The sequence below is a fragment of the Eptesicus fuscus genome, chromosome 8, assembly GCF_027574615.1.
Source record: "Eptesicus fuscus isolate TK198812 chromosome 8, DD_ASM_mEF_20220401, whole genome shotgun sequence".
Classification (NCBI taxonomy): Eukaryota; Metazoa; Chordata; class Mammalia; order Chiroptera; family Vespertilionidae; genus Eptesicus; species Eptesicus fuscus.
In genome coordinates, this window is record NC_072480.1 from 41666910 (window position 1) to 41686089 (window position 19180).

General features: G+C 39.8%; 1 protein-coding gene across 1 annotated transcript in view; it reads left to right on the top strand.

The window, feature by feature from the left end:
* The window catches only part of PIBF1 (progesterone immunomodulatory binding factor 1), a 203066-nt gene extending 187259 nt beyond the window's left edge, over positions 1-15807 (top strand). The window contains exons 17-18 of the mRNA XM_054719848.1: positions 5248-5421; positions 15589-15807. Of these exons, the coding sequence (XP_054575823.1) occupies positions 5248-5421; positions 15589-15639 (225 nt within the window). The 3' untranslated portion in view covers positions 15640-15807. The remainder of the gene's footprint in view (positions 1-5247; positions 5422-15588) is intronic.
* The last annotated feature ends 3373 nt before the right edge of the window (positions 15808-19180 follow it).

Genomic DNA, 19180 nt, shown 5'->3' on the forward strand with positions numbered 1-19180 from the left:
CAGTATAAGTATGTGAGCAAAAGTCAGTGAATTCGCCATAACCAGTTTGGCTCAGTGGATAGAGCGTCGGCCTGCAGACTGAAAGGTCCCAGGTTCAATTCCGGTCAAGGGCATGTACCTTAGTTGCGGGCACATCCCCAGTGGGAGGTGTGCAGGAGGCAGCTGATCAATGTTTCTCTCTCATCGATGTTTCTAACTCTATCCCTCTCCCTTTCTCTCTGTAAAAAATCAATAAAAAATTTTTTTTAAAAGTCAGCGAATTCTCCTAAGACTTAGAAAAGGTAAAAAGATGGAAGTTAAGGAATAGCTAAACAATATAGAAGATTTCAGAGAGAAAAAAATATGTCGAAAGATACAGGAATCAGCTTGACATCAGAGTTCTCAGAAATTTGACTTTGGAACAGAGAAGTAATCCCATCCAAGTTCTGAAGGAAAACACAATACTTTCTTCCACAGTACCCTCTCTTGAAAACATACTAGACTGTATGCCATCAAATAACAAAAAGAGAGATGCACGAAATAATGGAACTTGCCAAGATGTGCAATAAAAATAAATTTCAGAATAACAACTGTGCATCGGTCTTAAAAACAGTCAGTCAAAATTGATTCCTGTAAATATTATGATTAAGAAGCTAGATATTCTTAGGTAATATTTTTTAAAGGGCATATATTGTTTCATCCATTAAGGGGGAAAAGGCAGAACTCAAAGAAGAAAGGGTAATAACTATAAGAAAGTCAAGCTTGAAATAGGAGCTAAATAAATGGTATGATTTTGAGCCCCTATCTCTAAGAATATAGCCAGAAAACACTTGAATCATAAAATATTAAAATAGTAGAACATTGGTGCATGAATGAATAAAAAGACCATTGGAATAGAGTTTAAAAGTCCAGAAATAAACCATATACTTATGGATGTTTACTATATGGTAAAGTTAGCATCTCAAATCAATGAGGAAAAACTTGTCTATGCAGTACATAATGTTATTACAGATTAGCCATGGGAAAAAAAAGATGTTTAATCCACCACACTTATCACCAGAGCCCAGGATAAACTTGAAACAGATCAAAGATCTAAATGTTTGAAAAATAAAAGAAAAAGAAACCATAAAAGTAACTTGAGGAAAATGGAAGAATAACCATGGAGAAGGCTATAAAGTTGAAAACTGACATATTCAGCTACATCAGAATCAGAAAGTACATAGCAAAAAAAAAAAAAAAGTGTAAATAAAGTCAAATAAAAATTAATTGAAAAAAAGTGCCGCCGAAACCGGTTTGGCTCAGTGGATAGAGCGTCGGCCTTCGGACTCAAGGGTCACAGGTTCGATTCCGGTCAAGGGCATGTACCTTGGTTGCGGGCACATCTCCGGTAGGGGGTGTGCAAGAGGCAGCTGATCGATGTTTCTCATCGATGTTTCTAACTCTCTATCCCTCTCTCTTCCTCTCTGTAAAAAATCAATAAAATATATATTTTTTTTAAAAAGTGCCATTCATGTTACAAAGGGCTGATATCTCTAACATATAAAGAGCTCTTGAAAAGTATAAGAAAATGACCAATCACCCAGTAGAAAAGGAAATATCCTTATATATATGAAAAGCTATTCAACCTCACAGTAGACGAAATGCAAAACAAACATACCCAAAAACTTATCAGATTGGCAAAAATCCAAAAAGGTAACACAAGCATACATTTTATCAATTAGGGAACTGAAGCTCATTGAACCAGAGTAGGTTGTCTGTATTTACACAATTAATAATAGAGTCAGGAATGTCTGTGTCTTTGACTTCTCACCTAGTACTAATACACTGAGTGGCCAGATTATTATGATCTCTGAACGCGTAATAATCTGGCCACTCTGTGTGTGTGTGTGTGTGTGTGTGTGTGTGTGTGTGTGTGTGTGTGTATACAAATCCTATCTAATAAAAGAGAAACATGCAAATTGACTGTACCTCCGCTATGCCCACAAGCCACGCCCACAAGCCAATCAGGAGTGAGTATGCAAATTAACCCAACCAAGATGGCGGTTAATTTGCATATCCAGGCAGAGAGTGAAGACTGAAGACAGCGTAGAAGGAAGCCAAGCGCTGCAGAAGGGAGCGAAGCTGCAGAGAAGCAAGCAGGGCAGCAGAGAAGGGAGGGAAGCAGGCAGGGCAGGGGAGAAGGAAGGAAAGCAGACCGCTGCAGGAAGCCCTATTGCAGGAATCTTCCTGCAACAGGCCTCTAGTGTGTGAGTGTGTGTGTGTGTGTATACACACACACACACTTTCTCTTCTGTCTCCTACTTCAGGGATCATCTGTTTCCTATAACTGCTCCTATACCAGCAGCAGAGAAACAAAAGATGGTCTCCTCGAGGGCACTTAGGGGCCAAACCCTTTGCCTAGTACACATGCAACTTCTTCCTTTTTTTTCCTCCTCATGCTCATTGCCTCCCCCCTCCCCCCTGCAAGTATGATCTTCTTTACCTTATTTATCTATAGACTAGAGGTAGGTGGGTTTGGGAGAGAGATAATTTTTTCCTTTTTTTTAACCTTCATACCAAGATAAAAAAGTTATGGCCATTAAAGGGAGGTGGTTTCACGTAGAAATTTTCTTTGGATGTGCTGAGAGACTGTCATCTCCCTTTCCCTTCTACTTCTTGTAGTAAGTAGAACAGGGACTGAAAGCTGCCATAATACCAGGAATGTTTAACATTAAATCAGTGGTCATTTACTTCACTCTAGTGGAGCATATAAATGAAATAACATACTCTTGAAAGCAAAAAGAGCCTTCAAAAGGCTCAAATAATCCGGGTGAGGCTGGGTCCCAGGTCCGGGTGAGGCCGTGCGCCCACGGGTCCGGGCGAGGCCACGCGCCCCTGGGTCCGGGTGAAGCTGAATACCGGGTCTGGGTGAGGCCGTGCGCCCCTGGATCCGGGTGAGGTTGGGTCCCGGGTCCGGATGAGGCCTCTCCCCTGGGTCCGGGAGAGGCCACGTGCCCCTGGGTCCGGGTGAAGCTGGATCCCGGGTCCGGGTGAGGCCGTGCGCCCCTGGATCCAGGTGAGGCTGGGTCCCGGGTCCAGGTGAGACCGCGCCCCTGGGTCCGGATGAGGCTGGGTCCCGGGTCCAGGTGAGGCCACGCGCCCCTGAGTCCGGGTGAGGCCACGCGCCCCTGGGTCCGGGTGAGGCCACGCGCTCCTGAGTCCGGGTGAAGCCGTGCCCCTGGGTCCGGGCGAGACCAAACCAGAGGGAGTCGGACCTGCATTACCACCATTTGTCCACCATCGAGAGCTGAAAAGTCAGTGCCGACATGTACACATAAGGAACTGGTGGACATTAAAATTGGGTCTCAAAAGAACTGTTGGTCCAGAAAGAAACTCACTACAGACTGATTCATTTGCCTGTCAGCATAACTATTAGTGCTCGTCTCACATTCGGTTCTTATAAGTATATTTCTAGTAACACATGATCTCACTCATCTAGGGGAAATGATGAACAACATAGACTGATGAACAAGAACAGACCCAGAAACAAGGAGGCATCGATTGGACTGTTGGGCCTCAGAGGGAGGGTAGGGGAAGGTGGGAGTAGAGGGGAGAGATCAACCAAAGGACTTGTGTGCATGCATACGAGCCTAACCAATGGTTAAGGACAACAGGGGGGTGGGGGCATCCATGGGGAGGGGTGTGGGATGGGAATGGGGGGATGAGGACAAATATGTGACACCTTAATCAATAAAGAAATTAAAATAATAATAATAATAATAATAATAATAATAAAATGACCATAAAAAATAAAATAAAATAAAGATGTCTAACCTAAAAAATAAAAAAAATAAAAAACAAACAAAAAAAACAAAAGGCTCAAATATTGGCCAAGTCTGAAATGTAGCCATTCTCATTTGCATTGGCCTAGCCAACCCCAGTACTGCAAAAAGAGAAAGAAGATTCCAGTGCCATTTCTTCCAGCTCCTCGCTTGGCCCTAAGATTTATTAAGCTCTGTGGCTTAAACTCAACAACTCTGTTTTTAAATACCCACTCAAGCTAGATGGTTCTAAATAGAACTAATGACAGCCAGAAAGAAAAAAAGGCCTGTAGGAACTTGCTCTGACACAGAGCTGATGTCTATAAACAGATTAGTAAAAGGGAGCAGAACATCTTTCTATCACTGTAAGTTTGTGTCTTGGCATGAAGATGAAATAAACAGCCTCCCACTGTTCTACATATAATAAAGGAGAGTTTATTCTGTCCTCTGTCCACATGCTTGTGTTTGATTGAGTCAATGTAGTGATTAATCATAAATATCCACTAAGTAATGTTAGGTGCTAAAAGTTTGACTATAGAGAAAAATAAAAGACAAAATAGACTTGGAAGAGGGAATGAGTGAAAATTTTTACCTGAGTTCCTTAACAAGTTCAGATAATAATTCTTAGTCCAAACAGCAACTGGATAAAGCTAACTCCATTTTTCATTTGTAAGACAATAGGGAATGCCATGGTTACATTCTGAAGATGTTTTCAAATTATTTTTTCAGCTGCTGATTAGTAAGCAAGAAAAAAATTTTGGACTCTTTTATTCCCTCCCATCTTCATATAAGATTTCAGAAGGAAATTGTATAGTTTACGAGTAGAAAAAGTTAAATGCCTAAATAATTTACTCAAACATGTAGAAAAATTACAGTGGAATGTAACTATGCCAATGGTTTTCAAATTTGTCTGTCCTTAGAATCACCTAGAGATCTTTTAAAATGTTCAATGCTGAGGTCGCTCCCCAACCCAATTATTTTACAATCTCTGGGAGTGAGACACAGGCTTCAGTAGTTTTTGAAGCTCCTCAGGTGACTCCAATGTGCAGAAAAACTTAGGAACCATTAGACTATGGGATGACATTTATTGTTTATCATACTAAAACTGTCAGTGACCATGTGTGCCATGTCTGTTATTGTTCATTAATATGTTATTTTATATAGTATAATTGCTTCAACTGTTTCTTCTACTCCAAGAATAAAAATAAGTTTTAATGTCAATCCTTATTAGTCTACGAGAGGCCTGATGCATGAAATTCGTGCAAGAGTAGGCCTTCCTTCCCCCGGCTGCCGGCGACTTTCCTCTGACACCTGAGACCCGGGCTTCCCTCGCAGCCCCAGCTTCATCCGAAGGTCATCTGGAAGGACATTCAGAAGGATGTCTGGTCTAATTACATATTACGCTTTTATTATTATAGATGTGCTGAAATCATACTTGCTGTTTTCTTCTGTTTTCATATATCAACAGGAATTGGCAGCAATGAAGCAGATTCTCACTAATATGCGCAGTCAGCGTTCTGAGGACAGGTTACTTCTTACTAAAACGGAATCAAAAAATGTGACAGAAAATCAAAAATCAAAGATTTTGAATGTGCCTAGAGAACATGAAGATAATATATTTATACCCAAACCAACACTCTTTGTAAGTACAAAAAGAAAAAACAACTTAAAATTTTAATCTGTTTTTCACTAAATACATTTTACTTAAATCTCTTTGCCTCTTGTTCATATTGGTTTTAAACTAATTTTAGTAGTTTAATGAAAGGGCCTAGAAATATCTGTATACCTCATATACATACATATTCAGAAAAGGGAAGCTTCAGTAGGATATTTATATATCCTATCTTATAGCTGATAATTGGGTTTTATTTTTCTAGTTAATATGTTGGACTTGCCCAGAAATTAACCTTAATCTCGAATTTACCTCCTTAAGTCTCCAGGGACTAATTATAGGGGAATCAGGAAGACATATTTATAAATGTTTATTTTATACTAGAGGGAAGGTGCACGAAATTCGTGTCCCTCAGCCAAGCCTGCACCCTCTACAGTCTGGGACCCCTTGAGGGATGTCCAATCAGGCCTAAATGGGCAGTCGGACATCCCTCTCACAATCCAGGACTGCTGGCTCCCAACCGCTCACCTGCCTGTCTGCCTGATTGCCCCTAACCACTTCTGCCTGCCAGCCTGATCACCCCTAACCACTCCCCTGCCAGCCTAATCGATGCTGAACTACCCTCCCCTGCTGGCCTGGTCGCCCCCAACTGCCCTCCCCTGCCGGCCTGATTGCCCTCAACTGCCCTCCCCTGCAGTCCTGGTTGCCCCTAACTGCCCTCCCCTGCAGGCCTGGTTGCCCCCAACTGCCCTCTCCTACTGGCCCGGTCACCCCTAACTGCCCTCCCTTGCCAGCCTGGTCACCCCTAACTGCCCTCCCTTGCCATCCTGGTCACCCCCAGCTGCCCTCCCCTACAGGCCTTGTCCCCCCAACTGCCCTCCCCTGCAGGCCTGGTCCCCCCACAACTGCCTTCCCCTGCCAGCCATCTTGTGTCCACATGGGGGCAGCCATCTTTGACCACATGGGGGCGACCATCTTGTGTGTTGGAATGACAGTCAATTTGCATATTACTCTTTTATTAGATAGGTAAGAATTGCCCAGCCGGTGTGGGTCAGTGGTTGAGCATTGACCTATGAACCAGGAGGTCAGAGTTCAATTCTCAGTCAGGGCACATGGCCCGGTTGTGGGCTCCATCCCCACTGTGGGGCATGCAAGAGGCAGCCGATCAATGATTCTCTCTCATCATTGATGTTTCTGTCTCTCTCTCTCTCCCTCTCCCTTACTCTATGAAAAGTATCATCCATCCCCTTTTATTTGTAAAACAGTATAGTTTGCTCTGTTTCCTCATAAAGTATGAAATCAATCATATTAACATTAAATGAAATGCTTATATTAGGTAGAAATGTGTATGCACAGAAATTAGTTAAAGAATAAGAAATTAGAACAATTTGAAAGTGATGTTTTAACAAATAGTAGGAATAGCGATAGAAAAGCAATAGAATCAATATAGGAGTAACTATTAAATATTTCACTGTACTTCAATATGGTTTCCCATGCATGCTTTAATTTCTCAGAAGAAATATATTTACCATCTGAACATAGAGACTTGAAACCAGATTTTAACTGCGATATTCTGATTCAGTGAGTCCTCAGAATCTTATTATTTTTAAACTCCCTAGATGATTATAATAATCAGTCAAGTATGGGAGCTTCTGATCTAAGCTCTTTCATTATACATTCAGATAATGCTACTCAAGATCAATGAGGTGATTACAGAGTTCAACCTTTTAAAGTAAAAAAGAAGTGGCCGGCCGCAGTGGCTCAATAGTTGAGCATAGACCTATGAACCAAGAGGTCATGGTTCGATTCCTGGTCAGGGCATATGCCTGGGTTGCAGGCTTGATCCCTGTAGGGCGAGCATGTCAAACTCAAAGGCTAACATAGCCAATAAACAAGGTTTAAGTTTATGTGGGCCGCAAAAAAAAAGCTTCAATTTTCATAGAAACATAGGTTTATTTCGATAGAGACATGCTGACTACAAAGGGCTGAAATAAATGAGTAATTGTTAACATAAAATAATAGAACATTTTAATAAAAATTGATATTTTTTCTTGAACATTAACTTACCAGACACTGCATAGCTACACAAATTAATAAGCATAACGCAAATATACCTATTTTTCTTGTTCTCCGAAAGCAAAATATTTCCTATTGTGCACACCAAACAAGTCAGTGCAAGACTAATGATGTGGCAATCAGCTGCTAAAATATTCGCTGCTATTATTAGTGGAGAGAAATGGTGCGCCTGTGAGTAAGGCGCATAAGGGAAATGAATGCAACACGATTATAATAATCAGTCATTAACGAACATCGTAGTTCGTTATTAATAATCCTATGTAATAAAAGCCTAATATGCTAAGTGTCTGGTCGGCTGTTCAACCAATCAAAGCATAATATGCTAATGATATGCTAAGGCCACTCAACTGTTCACTATGACATGCACTGACCACCAGGGGGCAAATGCTCTGACTGGTAGGTTAGCTTGCTGCTGGGGTCAGGCTGATCAGGACTGAGTGAGATGGGCCGGACACGCCCTGGAGCCCTCCCTCGGTCCCTCCCTGGCTGGCCAACCTCCCGCTCCCTCCCCAGCCCTGATTGTGCACTGGTGGGGTCCCTCAGCCTGGCCTGCACCCTCTCACAATCCGGGACCCCTCGGGGGATGTCGGAGAGCCGGTTTCAGCCCGATCCCGCAGGCCTGGCCGAGGGACCCCACTGGTGCACGAATTTGTGCACTGGGCCTCTAGTTATGTATAACAGGATATTGTAAAAATTAAGTTATGAAATTTATATTAAAACATTTCTTACATACCATTATATTGGCTGGGCCGCAAAAATATTCGTTGTGGGCCGCATGCGGCCCATGGGCCTCGAGTTTGACATGCTTGCTGTAGGGGGCATGCAGGAGGCAGCCAATCAATGATTCTCTCTCAACATTGATGTTTCTATCTCTCTCTTCCTCTCTGAAATCAATAAAAACGTTTTTTAATTAAAATTTTAAGAAGTGACAGAGTCACAATCTAGAGTAAATAAGGGTAACTGTTGTAAGAATCTATATGGCAATAATGGAAACCAATTTGACAGGATGGAGAAAGCAGGAAGCCTCAGTTTACCAGCCTGGATACAAGGCAGCCTGGATATGAATTTCTGCAGCTGAGTCTGTGGATCTTTTCCTCTCGTGGTATATCAGCTTCTCTTTGCTTCTCTCTCAGTTTCTAGTTATTCGTATTTTCCACTTCCTCATTAACTTGCTCACGGCTCCTTCTCTTGAGACGTTTCTGTGTACCTTCCCACATCTACTCTCTTAAAACCTAGTCCTCCCTGTATTTTCCTGGAGCAAGAATCTAATTGGCACAGCTCATCCTTATTGGGTGATACCCTTTGTGGCAAGACTTGTGACGGGTATTAGCCAGCCTACTGAATGGCTGCCATTATAGTGAGCAGGGGTCACATGGCACCAAATAAAGCTGCCCAGGGCTGTTTATTCAGAAGGATCATTGCCAGGCAAGTTTTTCTTAGAAAGTTGGCTGGGATTATGACAGACACTCTGATGTGTCCCTTATATTACAATCTACAGGAAGAAAGCAGACGGACCACATAGATGTTAATGGGAAACATAGGGTCAGATGAAAACCACAAGATATAGCCAGAGACCTAAAGCCTATCACCCTCTGGGATCTGCTTTGCTGACCCTTCTCTGTTCTAAGCAATGAACTATTATTCCTTCTGACCCTGACCTCCCACATTTCTGACTTTAGCTTTGTAACTTGATTCTGATATCCTGAAATCCTGACTCTAACCGGTACATAAGTAGTAGTAAGATTTCTCCAGTACCTCGAGATAAGGTTATGCAGTGAGAATGAAATGAAGAAGAATCAAAATATAAAGTATTAATTGAGTAGTTTTTATTTCCTTCTTTGTGCTTATCTATTTTTCTACAATAAACTTTATTTTTTTATAAGAGAAAAAGTTTTAAAAGAGGTATGAGTTCAGCTATGTCCTTATGAAAACTGAGAGATAATACTGTCAAATCAAGACTATGTGGTGATAATGCAAAATTAGCCCAGTCAGTATGGCCCAGCGATTGTGCGTCGACACAGAAACCAAGAGGTCACAGGTTCGATTCCCCAATCAGGGCACATGCCCAGGTTGCGGGCTTGATCCCCAGTAGGGGGTGTGCAGGAGGCAGCTGATCAATGATTCTCTCTCATCATAGATGTTTCTATCTCTCCTATCCTTTCCCTTCCCTCTCTAAAAAAATAACTGAAGAGGAATAACAAAATTTGTTACATGAAGTGCCAGCTTATGGGTGTGAAGGATAAATAATCTTTTTAATATGCTAATATAAAAGAAACACTAGTGTTTAAATAGGTTAAAGAGTGGAGTTACCAAAATAAAAACCAGTTAATTGTGTACATGAATTGATTTATTATGCCCAATTGATTAAGCAGTCATCTATTAGGAGTTGGCAAATTTTTCTTTAAAGATCTAGATGGTAACTATTTAGGCTTGTAGCTACATACAATCTCTGTTGCATATCCTGTTTGTTTCTTTGTTTTTTTGTTTTTTAAATGTCAAATCCATTCTTAGCAGGCAATCCAAACACAGACAGACCAGGGGCCATAATTTGCCAATCAGTGATCTCACGCTCCTTGCTCAGTACTAATCAAAAGCTGGTAAAGGCTTAGAAGCTTCCAGTATCTGAAACTTAGGATAGATAGTACCTTACTGATAAAAATATCTGGAAATGAGGAATATACATCTCATGAGAATAAGAAATCAACTTTCCAGAATCACTGTTATCTGTGTTGAAATTTATTTGAATTTAGTAGTGATTAAACATAGATATTGATGTAAATGAGAAACCACTGTGACATAGTCTATGAACAGGTCACCTGAATTTCAGACAGTCATATGAATGAAGGCAGAAGTTTACCTAGAAAGATTGAACTGATCAGTGAACTTTAATTCATACAACAGACTATACTACTTCCCTGTTTTACTCGTTATTGTCACTACCACTGAATAATCCCAGTGTTACTGAGAATGATAGATACTGCCCGCCATGCAGGGTGGTTGTTGTCCGGTTATTGGAACCATATTGTTGTGTTACTGTAGAGGCATTTTCTTTCACATTATGTAGGGGAAACTCTTGAATGTAGACTCTCATGAGACTTTATGTCCAAACTTAAATAGAACTGAGAGGCTTCTGTGATAGCAGACCAAAACAGCATTCATTCATTCATTTACTTATTCAAAAATGTTTATCGAGCACATCCTTTGTGCCAAGCACTGTTCTGGGCATTAAGGATATAAAGATTTCTGCCACACTCTCACATTCTTGTAAGGCTAAGAATTACTGAATATTCAAAAATGTAATTGTATTCAGTGTCAAAATTATGTATAATATAGGGACCCACCACTAAATACTTTATTATTGTATATCATTAATATATAAAGCATTTAGATTTTAAAATGACAGTAGAAATAAATCTATTCATGTAACTAACATTTATTGAACAATATTTTATGACTTTAAGGAATACACAGTTTATTGAGTGACTGATTCAAATAAACAATTGTAAGAATGATATAACAAGTTAAGTATTGAAGGCTTTAAGTTATTAAAAGGAACACCAAAAGAAGCCTGGATGGCCCTAACTGGTTTGGCTCATTGGTTAGAGGGTCAGCCTGCGGACTGAAAGGTCCCGGGTTTGATTCCAGTCAAGGGCTTGTACCATGGTTGCGGTAACATCCCCATTGGGGGGTGTGCAGGAGGCAGCTGATAGATGAATCACTCTCATTGATGTTTCTATCTCAATCCTTCTCCCTTCCTCTCTGTATAAAAATCAATAAAATTTATTTTTTTAAAAAAAGAAGAAGAAGCCCTAACCGGTTTGGCTCATTGGATAGAGTGTCGGCCTGCAGACTGAAGGGTCCAGGGTTTGATTCCAGTCAGGGGCATGTACCTTGGTTGCGGTACATCCCCAGTGGGGGGTGTGCAGGAGGCAGCTGATAAATGTTTCTCTCTCATCGATGTTTCTACCTCTCTATCCCTCTCCCTTCCTCTCTGTAAAAAATCAATAAAATATATTTTTTAAAAAAAAGAAGAAGAAGCCTGGATGTATCAGGGCAAGCTTCTTAGAGGAGGCGATTTTTGAGCTGAGTCCTGAAAAACAAATAGGAGTGAGCTCTTCAGGCAGAGAGAACATCAAGTGGGAAATACTATTCATAGTTAGCACTTATTAGGGACTAAGTGCTTTTTACAGACATTGTCTCATTTTATTCCCTCAGCACCCTCTGATGTAGGTTACTGTATCAGACAAGGTCCTTGTACCAAATAGATGTCACATTCTGAAGGGACTGTTTACAAGCATGTGGAAACCAAGTGATGAGGAACATTTCAGGACTAGTAGCTGACGTTTCTGTCACTCCTAGGTCTCAAGGCGCAAGGAGAGGGATCGGAGCCTTCTTATGGAAACTTTGGTCTCCTGTAGAAGAATTTAGCCACTACCAAACCATGGCCAGGCAAAGAAGGAGCTCGGGACTAAATATCACAATTTCTTTCTCCTCCCACCTACAAGCCCATTGACTAAACCTTCTTCAGAAACTAGAAGACACCACTGACAGCTTCCTGGGCACAGAGCGGGTAGACAAGGATGGAGAATAGATCTGAGGGTACCCAGAATATCCAGCACAGTTATTTTTAATTATCTCCATACTAGAGGCCCGATGCACGGAACTCGTGCAAGAGTAGGCCTTCCTTCCCTCTGCTGCTGGCACCAGCTTCCCTCTGGCACCCGGGACTCGGGCTTCTCTCACAGCCCCAGCTTCGTCTCGAAGGTAGTCCAGAAGGACATCTGGTCTAATTAGCATATTACGCTTTTATTATTATAGATTACAGAAGAGATAACTGAGAAGTCATCAACTTTCCCAGGTTTGCAAATGAATGGATGAAGCCTGTTTCATCCCAAACTTGTTCTTTAACCACTGTGCTGAATTGTCCTCAAGCCACAAACATCAAAGGAAGTGTGGCATTGGTGTACCTACTGGGGCCAGACACTTTCCTGAGTGCTAAGATAAAGATGAAACAAAATAAACACTAACTTTTTAAAGGTTAAGCGTCAATATCCAGGAATTGCTTTTCACTCCTAGTTCAGTGGCTTAAGCAAATTGTTCAGTCTCTCGGATAAGCATTAGAGGCCTAATATTTGGCCCTTTGGAGTCGTCAGGGAACTAAGTTACTTCTGCCTTTCTCTTCAGCCATCCTTGGTATGTGGCTTCTGTCCTCAGATTCACAATATGCTTGCTGTAGCCTCCGCCATCACATCTGCATTGTAAGCAGGAAGCAGAAATGGGGAATATACCATCTCCCTCCTAAAAGCGTTTCCATAAGTTCTAACCAACATCTACTCACATCCTATTGGCCAGAACTTAGTCACATGGCCATACTTAGTAGCAAAGGAGGTTGATTCATGTAGTTTTTACCTGGGTGAGCCCTTTACTCTCGTAATAAAATTAGAGTTCTCTTATTAAGAAGGGGAAAGTAGATATAGGTCAGGCAGCCAGCAGGTTTTGTCACAAGGTCTTAATTCATTTTTATATCCCATCACCTAAAACAAGGAACTGGCACATAGTAGGTGCTCAATGAAGTGCTATTAAGCTAATCTCAACTACAAATAATTTAGTTTATGTAGGAGAGTGTCAAGAGACAGGATTAGAGAAGTAAGTACGGGCCAGATGCTAAGGGGCCCTGTATTCTAAATTGAAGTCGTTAGAACATGACAGTGAAAGTGAGGTGCCCCCACAGTAACCTAGAGATAGGAACGTGCATTAGTCCTGTGGGAGCAGGCTATAAAATTAATTTTAATCAAAGATCTGAAAAGTCCATTTAGGAAGTAGAAAAGCAGTTAATCCCCAGGACAGAGGTACACTTGTGGCAAATCGACTTCATTAACACATCTGAAGAAAGAATGTACTGGAGGGAAAGGGATGGAGGGAGGGTGGTCTGCAAGGGACCAACACAGATAAAAGGAATCAGAAGAACTGTCTGCCATTGAATTCTTTTACTGCCCTTTTGGAGTCTTAAGGTTCCTTTTTAATATCAAAAGTTTTATTTAGCTTCTTCCCAAATACACATAGTAGTAATAAAACTTTTAGTATCAGTTGACTAAGAAAGTGGAGATGTACAAATTCTATACCCTTTGCTATAAGCTGGACAATTATAACTTGGTGTGTAGAAGTGGCTTTTAGATTTTTATTTTTTTTTTTTTGTCCAGGAGCCACAGTTAAGAAAACCATTTTACATCATGCCTTAGTGAAAATCACAATTTCTCAGAGCACAACTTAACCCCTACAATGGCAAGGTACTCTGATATTTTTGTATTCTAGTCTGTGCGATTATTTTTCTTTCTTAAATCTGGTCTTAAATTGATTTCCTTACCCATGGATTGAGAAGCTACAGTTTTCTTCCAGTTGTATTGAGATATAATTCAAGAGACCTACAATTTCACAAACACTGGTTCTTCTGTGACTGTGATTGTGAGAATCTTAGATTTGCAGCTGACTCACCTTTCTTCAGTCACCTGAAAATCTCTATCTGATTACAAGTGAAATAAGCAACTCCCCAATTTTACTCTGATTTTTCTTTATGGTCTGTGACTTAGCTTAGAAATTTTTTAAATAAGACTGGCAAAAGTAACAGGCATTTCTGGCCAACGGACAATTACATTTCTCATCACCAGTTAATAAACTAGCATTCAGCTCAGCCACCTTTGAATTCTCTTGGTAGACAGCACCTGGCCTTTCCCTATCATGGAAATTTCTTTCTCCTTTAATACTAAGGACTTTGGACTTTTCTTTCCAAGAAAGAACTCTAAAGTGTTTTAAGGCAGTTTTGCATTTTAGAAAGATAAGCTTGGACAGATTGTGGACTATGAGTTGAACAGAATAGAAGAGAAAGCCAAATCAGAGTTAGGAAACTCTGGCAGGAATTAAGCCAGAAATGATAAGAGCCCAAGGTAAGCCATTGGGGTCAAGATAGTAACAGAATGAGGAGTTTAAAAGATATTCAGTAAAAGGTGGGGACTGTTTAAAATAGATGTAGCAAGTGAAAAGAAGGAGAAATCTAAGATGAAGAAGAAAAGGACATTTCTGGTTGAAGTGACTGAGCAAAGTATAGTACCTTTTAACAAGAAAGAGAATATGGATGATTGGGGGTTCATTTTGACATACTGAATTTTAGTTGCCTGTGGGGAACACCATGTAAAAGCATTTGTAGCTCAGGTTAGAGCTATGGTATAAAGGTGGCAATGCGGGGAGGAGGGGAGGTATTTGGTGGTAACTGAAGCTGGCTTATGTGGTGGTCATTGAAGCCGGCCAAGGGCGTGGATAGGTCAAGAGGAGCTGACCACTGATATCACTTCCAACATTTTATGTATCAACTATGGCATATAAAATTATGAAAAACATAAACTTTTAAGTATCATACTTATCTATGTGCCTGCATACATAAATGTATATATATTTAGGAATGTAGACCTTTATAACTTTAAACAGATGGAAGTGGAAAAACAGTAAGCTTCATATTTAACATATTGTCGTGTATAAAATAGGCTGCTTTGACTGCCTATGTAGGGCCCTGTATAAGGAGTTCTGAGTGCTTTGTTCTGTAAGTCTACCTTCCTTGCCTTTTTGTTACTACTCTGTACTGCTGAAGTGATTGAGCAGTGAACCCAAGAAGAACTGTGGTAAATACTTAGCAATTCAGTAGAGCCAAAGCACAGTGATTTGGATCTAGTCATTATTTAATAAATATTTATTGAATGAATGAATGTCCATGTATAGATAGATGAGACTGACAAAAAAAGAAGCTGTGTCCTTGATTTTTTTTTTTTATAATTCTCTTTGAACATAGAAACAATTCATATGATACTCACTTCCGTGAAATATGTTAAATACAGGCTTTGAGCCAGAAAACACAGATGTGTATTTTTTCTACAGACATACCAGGTGGGAGATTATTTCTCACAAAACATAAAACCTTTGTCCCTAAAGTATCCTTCTGAATTAGGAAAAGTGATTATTTACTGTAATCTTACATAAGAAGCCCCAATGCATATTGGTACTTAGTTCTATGAATTGCCTTTCTTATCCTCCTAGTAAGCATTTTACTTAATTTTCTCTCTTTCTTTTTAACAGACCAAAAAGGAAGCACCTGAGTGGTCTAAGAAACAAAAGATGAAGACCTAGTGTTTTGAATGGATTTGCTATATCGCTATTTACTCCTGAAGTTCTTTTTCTGATGAACAAGAAGTTTATCTTAATCATGTGCTTGGCATTTTTAAAATAATTAATATAAAATTTATTTTCACCAAATGGTAAATTAACAGATTTCAGCATAATAATCAATATGTATAAAAGGCAAACAATAGTATACTTTAATATTTGGTTTTATCTATTTTGTTACAAAATAAATATACTATAGACTGATTAAAATTTGTACGTTTAATCATTTTCAAGGTTTTTTAAATTGTGTGGCTTATAAATATACAGCTGTTATATTGGTGAATATATTTTCTAACTATAAATTTCAAGTTTAAATATCATAACACAAATACCAAACATCTTCCATTTTTTTAAATTAAGAATTACTTATGAAATCTATTGGAAAACACTTCAAGTGCTCAGTAATGGTGGTCAGATACCATTTATTTGATATTATATTAACCAATTAAATCTGGTAGAAACTTTGTTATTTCCCCTGTCCAGGTCAGGTAGCTCAGGTGGTTAGAGCATGTCCCAATACACCAAGGTTGCGATTCGATCTCCAGTCAAGGCACATACAGAATCAACCAATGAATGCACAAATAAGTGGAACAAAAAAAATCAATGTTTTGCCCTAACCGGTTTGGCTCAGTGGATAGCGCCTGGGCCTGCGGACTGAAGGGTCCCAGGTTCGATTCAGGTCAAGGGCATGTACCTTGGTTGCGGGCACATCCCCAGTAGGGTGTGCAGGAGGCAGCTGATCCGATGTTTCTCTCTCATCGATGTTTCTAACTCTCTATTCCTCTCCCTTCCACTCTGTAAAAAATCAATAAAATACATATATTTTTTAAATCGGTGTTTCTCTGTCTTGCTCCCTCTCTCTAAAATCAATTTTAAAAATATTTTAAAGAAAGAAAAAGTTTGTTATTTCATTGGTCAAATAAAAATTCAGTGGAAAGGTCCTGGCTGGGTGGCTCAGTTGCTTGAACCATTGTCCGTACACCAAAGGTTGTGGGTTCGATTTCCAGTCAGGGCACATACCTAGGTTGCCGGTTAGATCCCCAGTAGAGGTACATACGGAAGGCAACTAATTGATGTTTCTCTCTCACATCTCAGTGTGCTTTTCTCTCTTGTCATAAAACATGCTCCATTTCTCATCCAAGAGATACAATTTAAAGGAAAAGAGGGTTAGAGGAAGAGGGAGAGATATTTATCAGGTTTTTCTCAATTACTACTGACATAATGGCTGGATAATTCTTTATTCAGGTGGGAGTGGGGGGCAGTCCTTTGAATTGTGGGATATGTAGCAGCATCTCTGCCCTCCACCACTAGATGACAGTAGCACCCCCTCCTCAGTTGTAATAACTAAACACAGATGTGTATTTTTCCCCACCTAGTGAAGAACCACTGATATGCATATCAATGGTTATCTTGGTAGATTTGAATAGAGAATACTATCTGTTCAATGTGTTCTTTGAAAGTCACATTAGCATAGGCTATTAGTGAACGTGAGAGAACAGAAAAAGCCTTTGATAATAAATACTTGTAAATCTGATAATGGCCTGAAAACCCAAACCTCCCCCGGTTTGATTTGGGTACATCTTCTAACACTATATATGACTTTCTGCAACATAGGTTTGTGAAAATGGCCTTTGTCCAGCATGCATCCTAAATCCAGGATACCCTGATTCTTTCATTAAAACTAAATTAACTTGCCCTGGATGGTGTGGCTCAGTTGGTTGGGCATCCTTAAAATCCTTAATTTTTCCCTCTTTCCTTTTATTTCTAGAAATACTCTTCAAAAAAGTTTATTATTTCTTACCATAATAACTATTAATAAATCTTGGTTAGATTATGATATGAAAGCTTTTCATGATCCAGAGAATAAAAGCATGAAACAGACTGTGGACTCTCAGCGGGAAGGCAGGGGTAGGTTGGTGGGAAGAGATCAACCAAAGAATTTGTATGCATATATGTGTAACCCCTGGACACAGACAATTGTGTGGCGAAGGCCTGGAGGAGGGGGTGGGGCTCTAGAAGGAGCGGGATGGGGAGGACATTTGTAATACTTTCAATGATAAAGATTTTTTATTTAAAAAAAAAAAGAAAAGAAAGCTAGCTTTTCAGAAGACATTGTGAATTTTCAATTCAGATACCATTCATTCCAAAAAGTTTTCACTGTTCCACCATAATAATCTGAACTATGTACTCTGTACTCCAAGCATGTCAAACTCCTGGTCCACAACGAATATTTTTGCTGCCCAGCCAATATAACAGTATGTAAGAGATGTTTTAATAAAAATTTTGTAACTTAATTTTTACAATATCCTGTTATACATAATTTTTTTAAAAAATACACTTTTATTGATTTCAGAGAGGAAGGGAGAGGGAGAGAGAGATAGAAACATCAATGATGAGAGAGAATCATGGATCAGCTGCCTCCTGCACGCTCCCCACTGGGGATGAAGCCCACAATCTGGGCATGCGCCCCCGACAGGAACCGAACCCGGGATCCTACAGTCCCCAGGCCAATGCTCTAACCACTGAGCCAAACTGGCCAGAACTGTTATACATAATTATTAATAACGAACTACAACGTTCACTAATGACTGATTACTATAATCGTGTTGCATTCATTTCCCTTACGTGCCATTTCTCTCCACTAATACTAGCAGCGAGTATTTTAGCAGCCGATTACCACGTCATTTAGTCTTGGACTGACTTGTTTGGTGTGCGGAAATATTTCGCTTTCAGAGAACAAGGAAAATAGGCTTATTTGATTTACACTTATTAATTTATGCAGTTATTCAGTGTCTGGTAAGTTAATGTTCAAAAATATTAATTTTAATTAAAATGTTCTATTATTTTATGTTAACGATTACTGATTTATTGCAGCCCTTTGTAGTCAGCATGTCTATCGAAATAAACCTATGTTTCTATGAAAATTGAAGCTTTTGGTTTTTTTCGGGCCACATAAACTTAAACCTTGTTTATTTGGCTCATGTTAGCCTTTGAGTTTGACATGCTTGCTGTACTCTCTATCTCTTTAATTCTGCATACTGTATTTTATAATAATTGTTTATTTTCCTTTCCCTTTAGGAAAAGAATTCTTATGCTTTTTTTGGCCCTTGGTTTTTTAGCACCGTGCCTTGAACTTTAAAAAAAAAAAATGTTTATTTGATGAATTTGGGCAGATAAGATATAACAATGTCACTTTTTCTTATGTCTTCAAAATTAAAGAGATTTTTAGTATCTTACTAGTACATAGAAGCTATTCTAGCTCATTTTTTAAAAAATATTTTTTTATTGATTTCAGAGAGGAAGGGAGAGGGAGAGAGAAACATAATGATGAGAGAGAATCAGATTGTCTGCCTCATGCATGCCCCCTACTGGGGATCGAGCCTGTAACCCCGGGCATGTGCCCTCAACTGGAATCGAACCTGAGACCCTTTAGTCTGCAGGCCAATGCTGTACCCACTGAGCCAAACCACCTAGGGCAAGCTCATTTCTTAATATCACTACAACC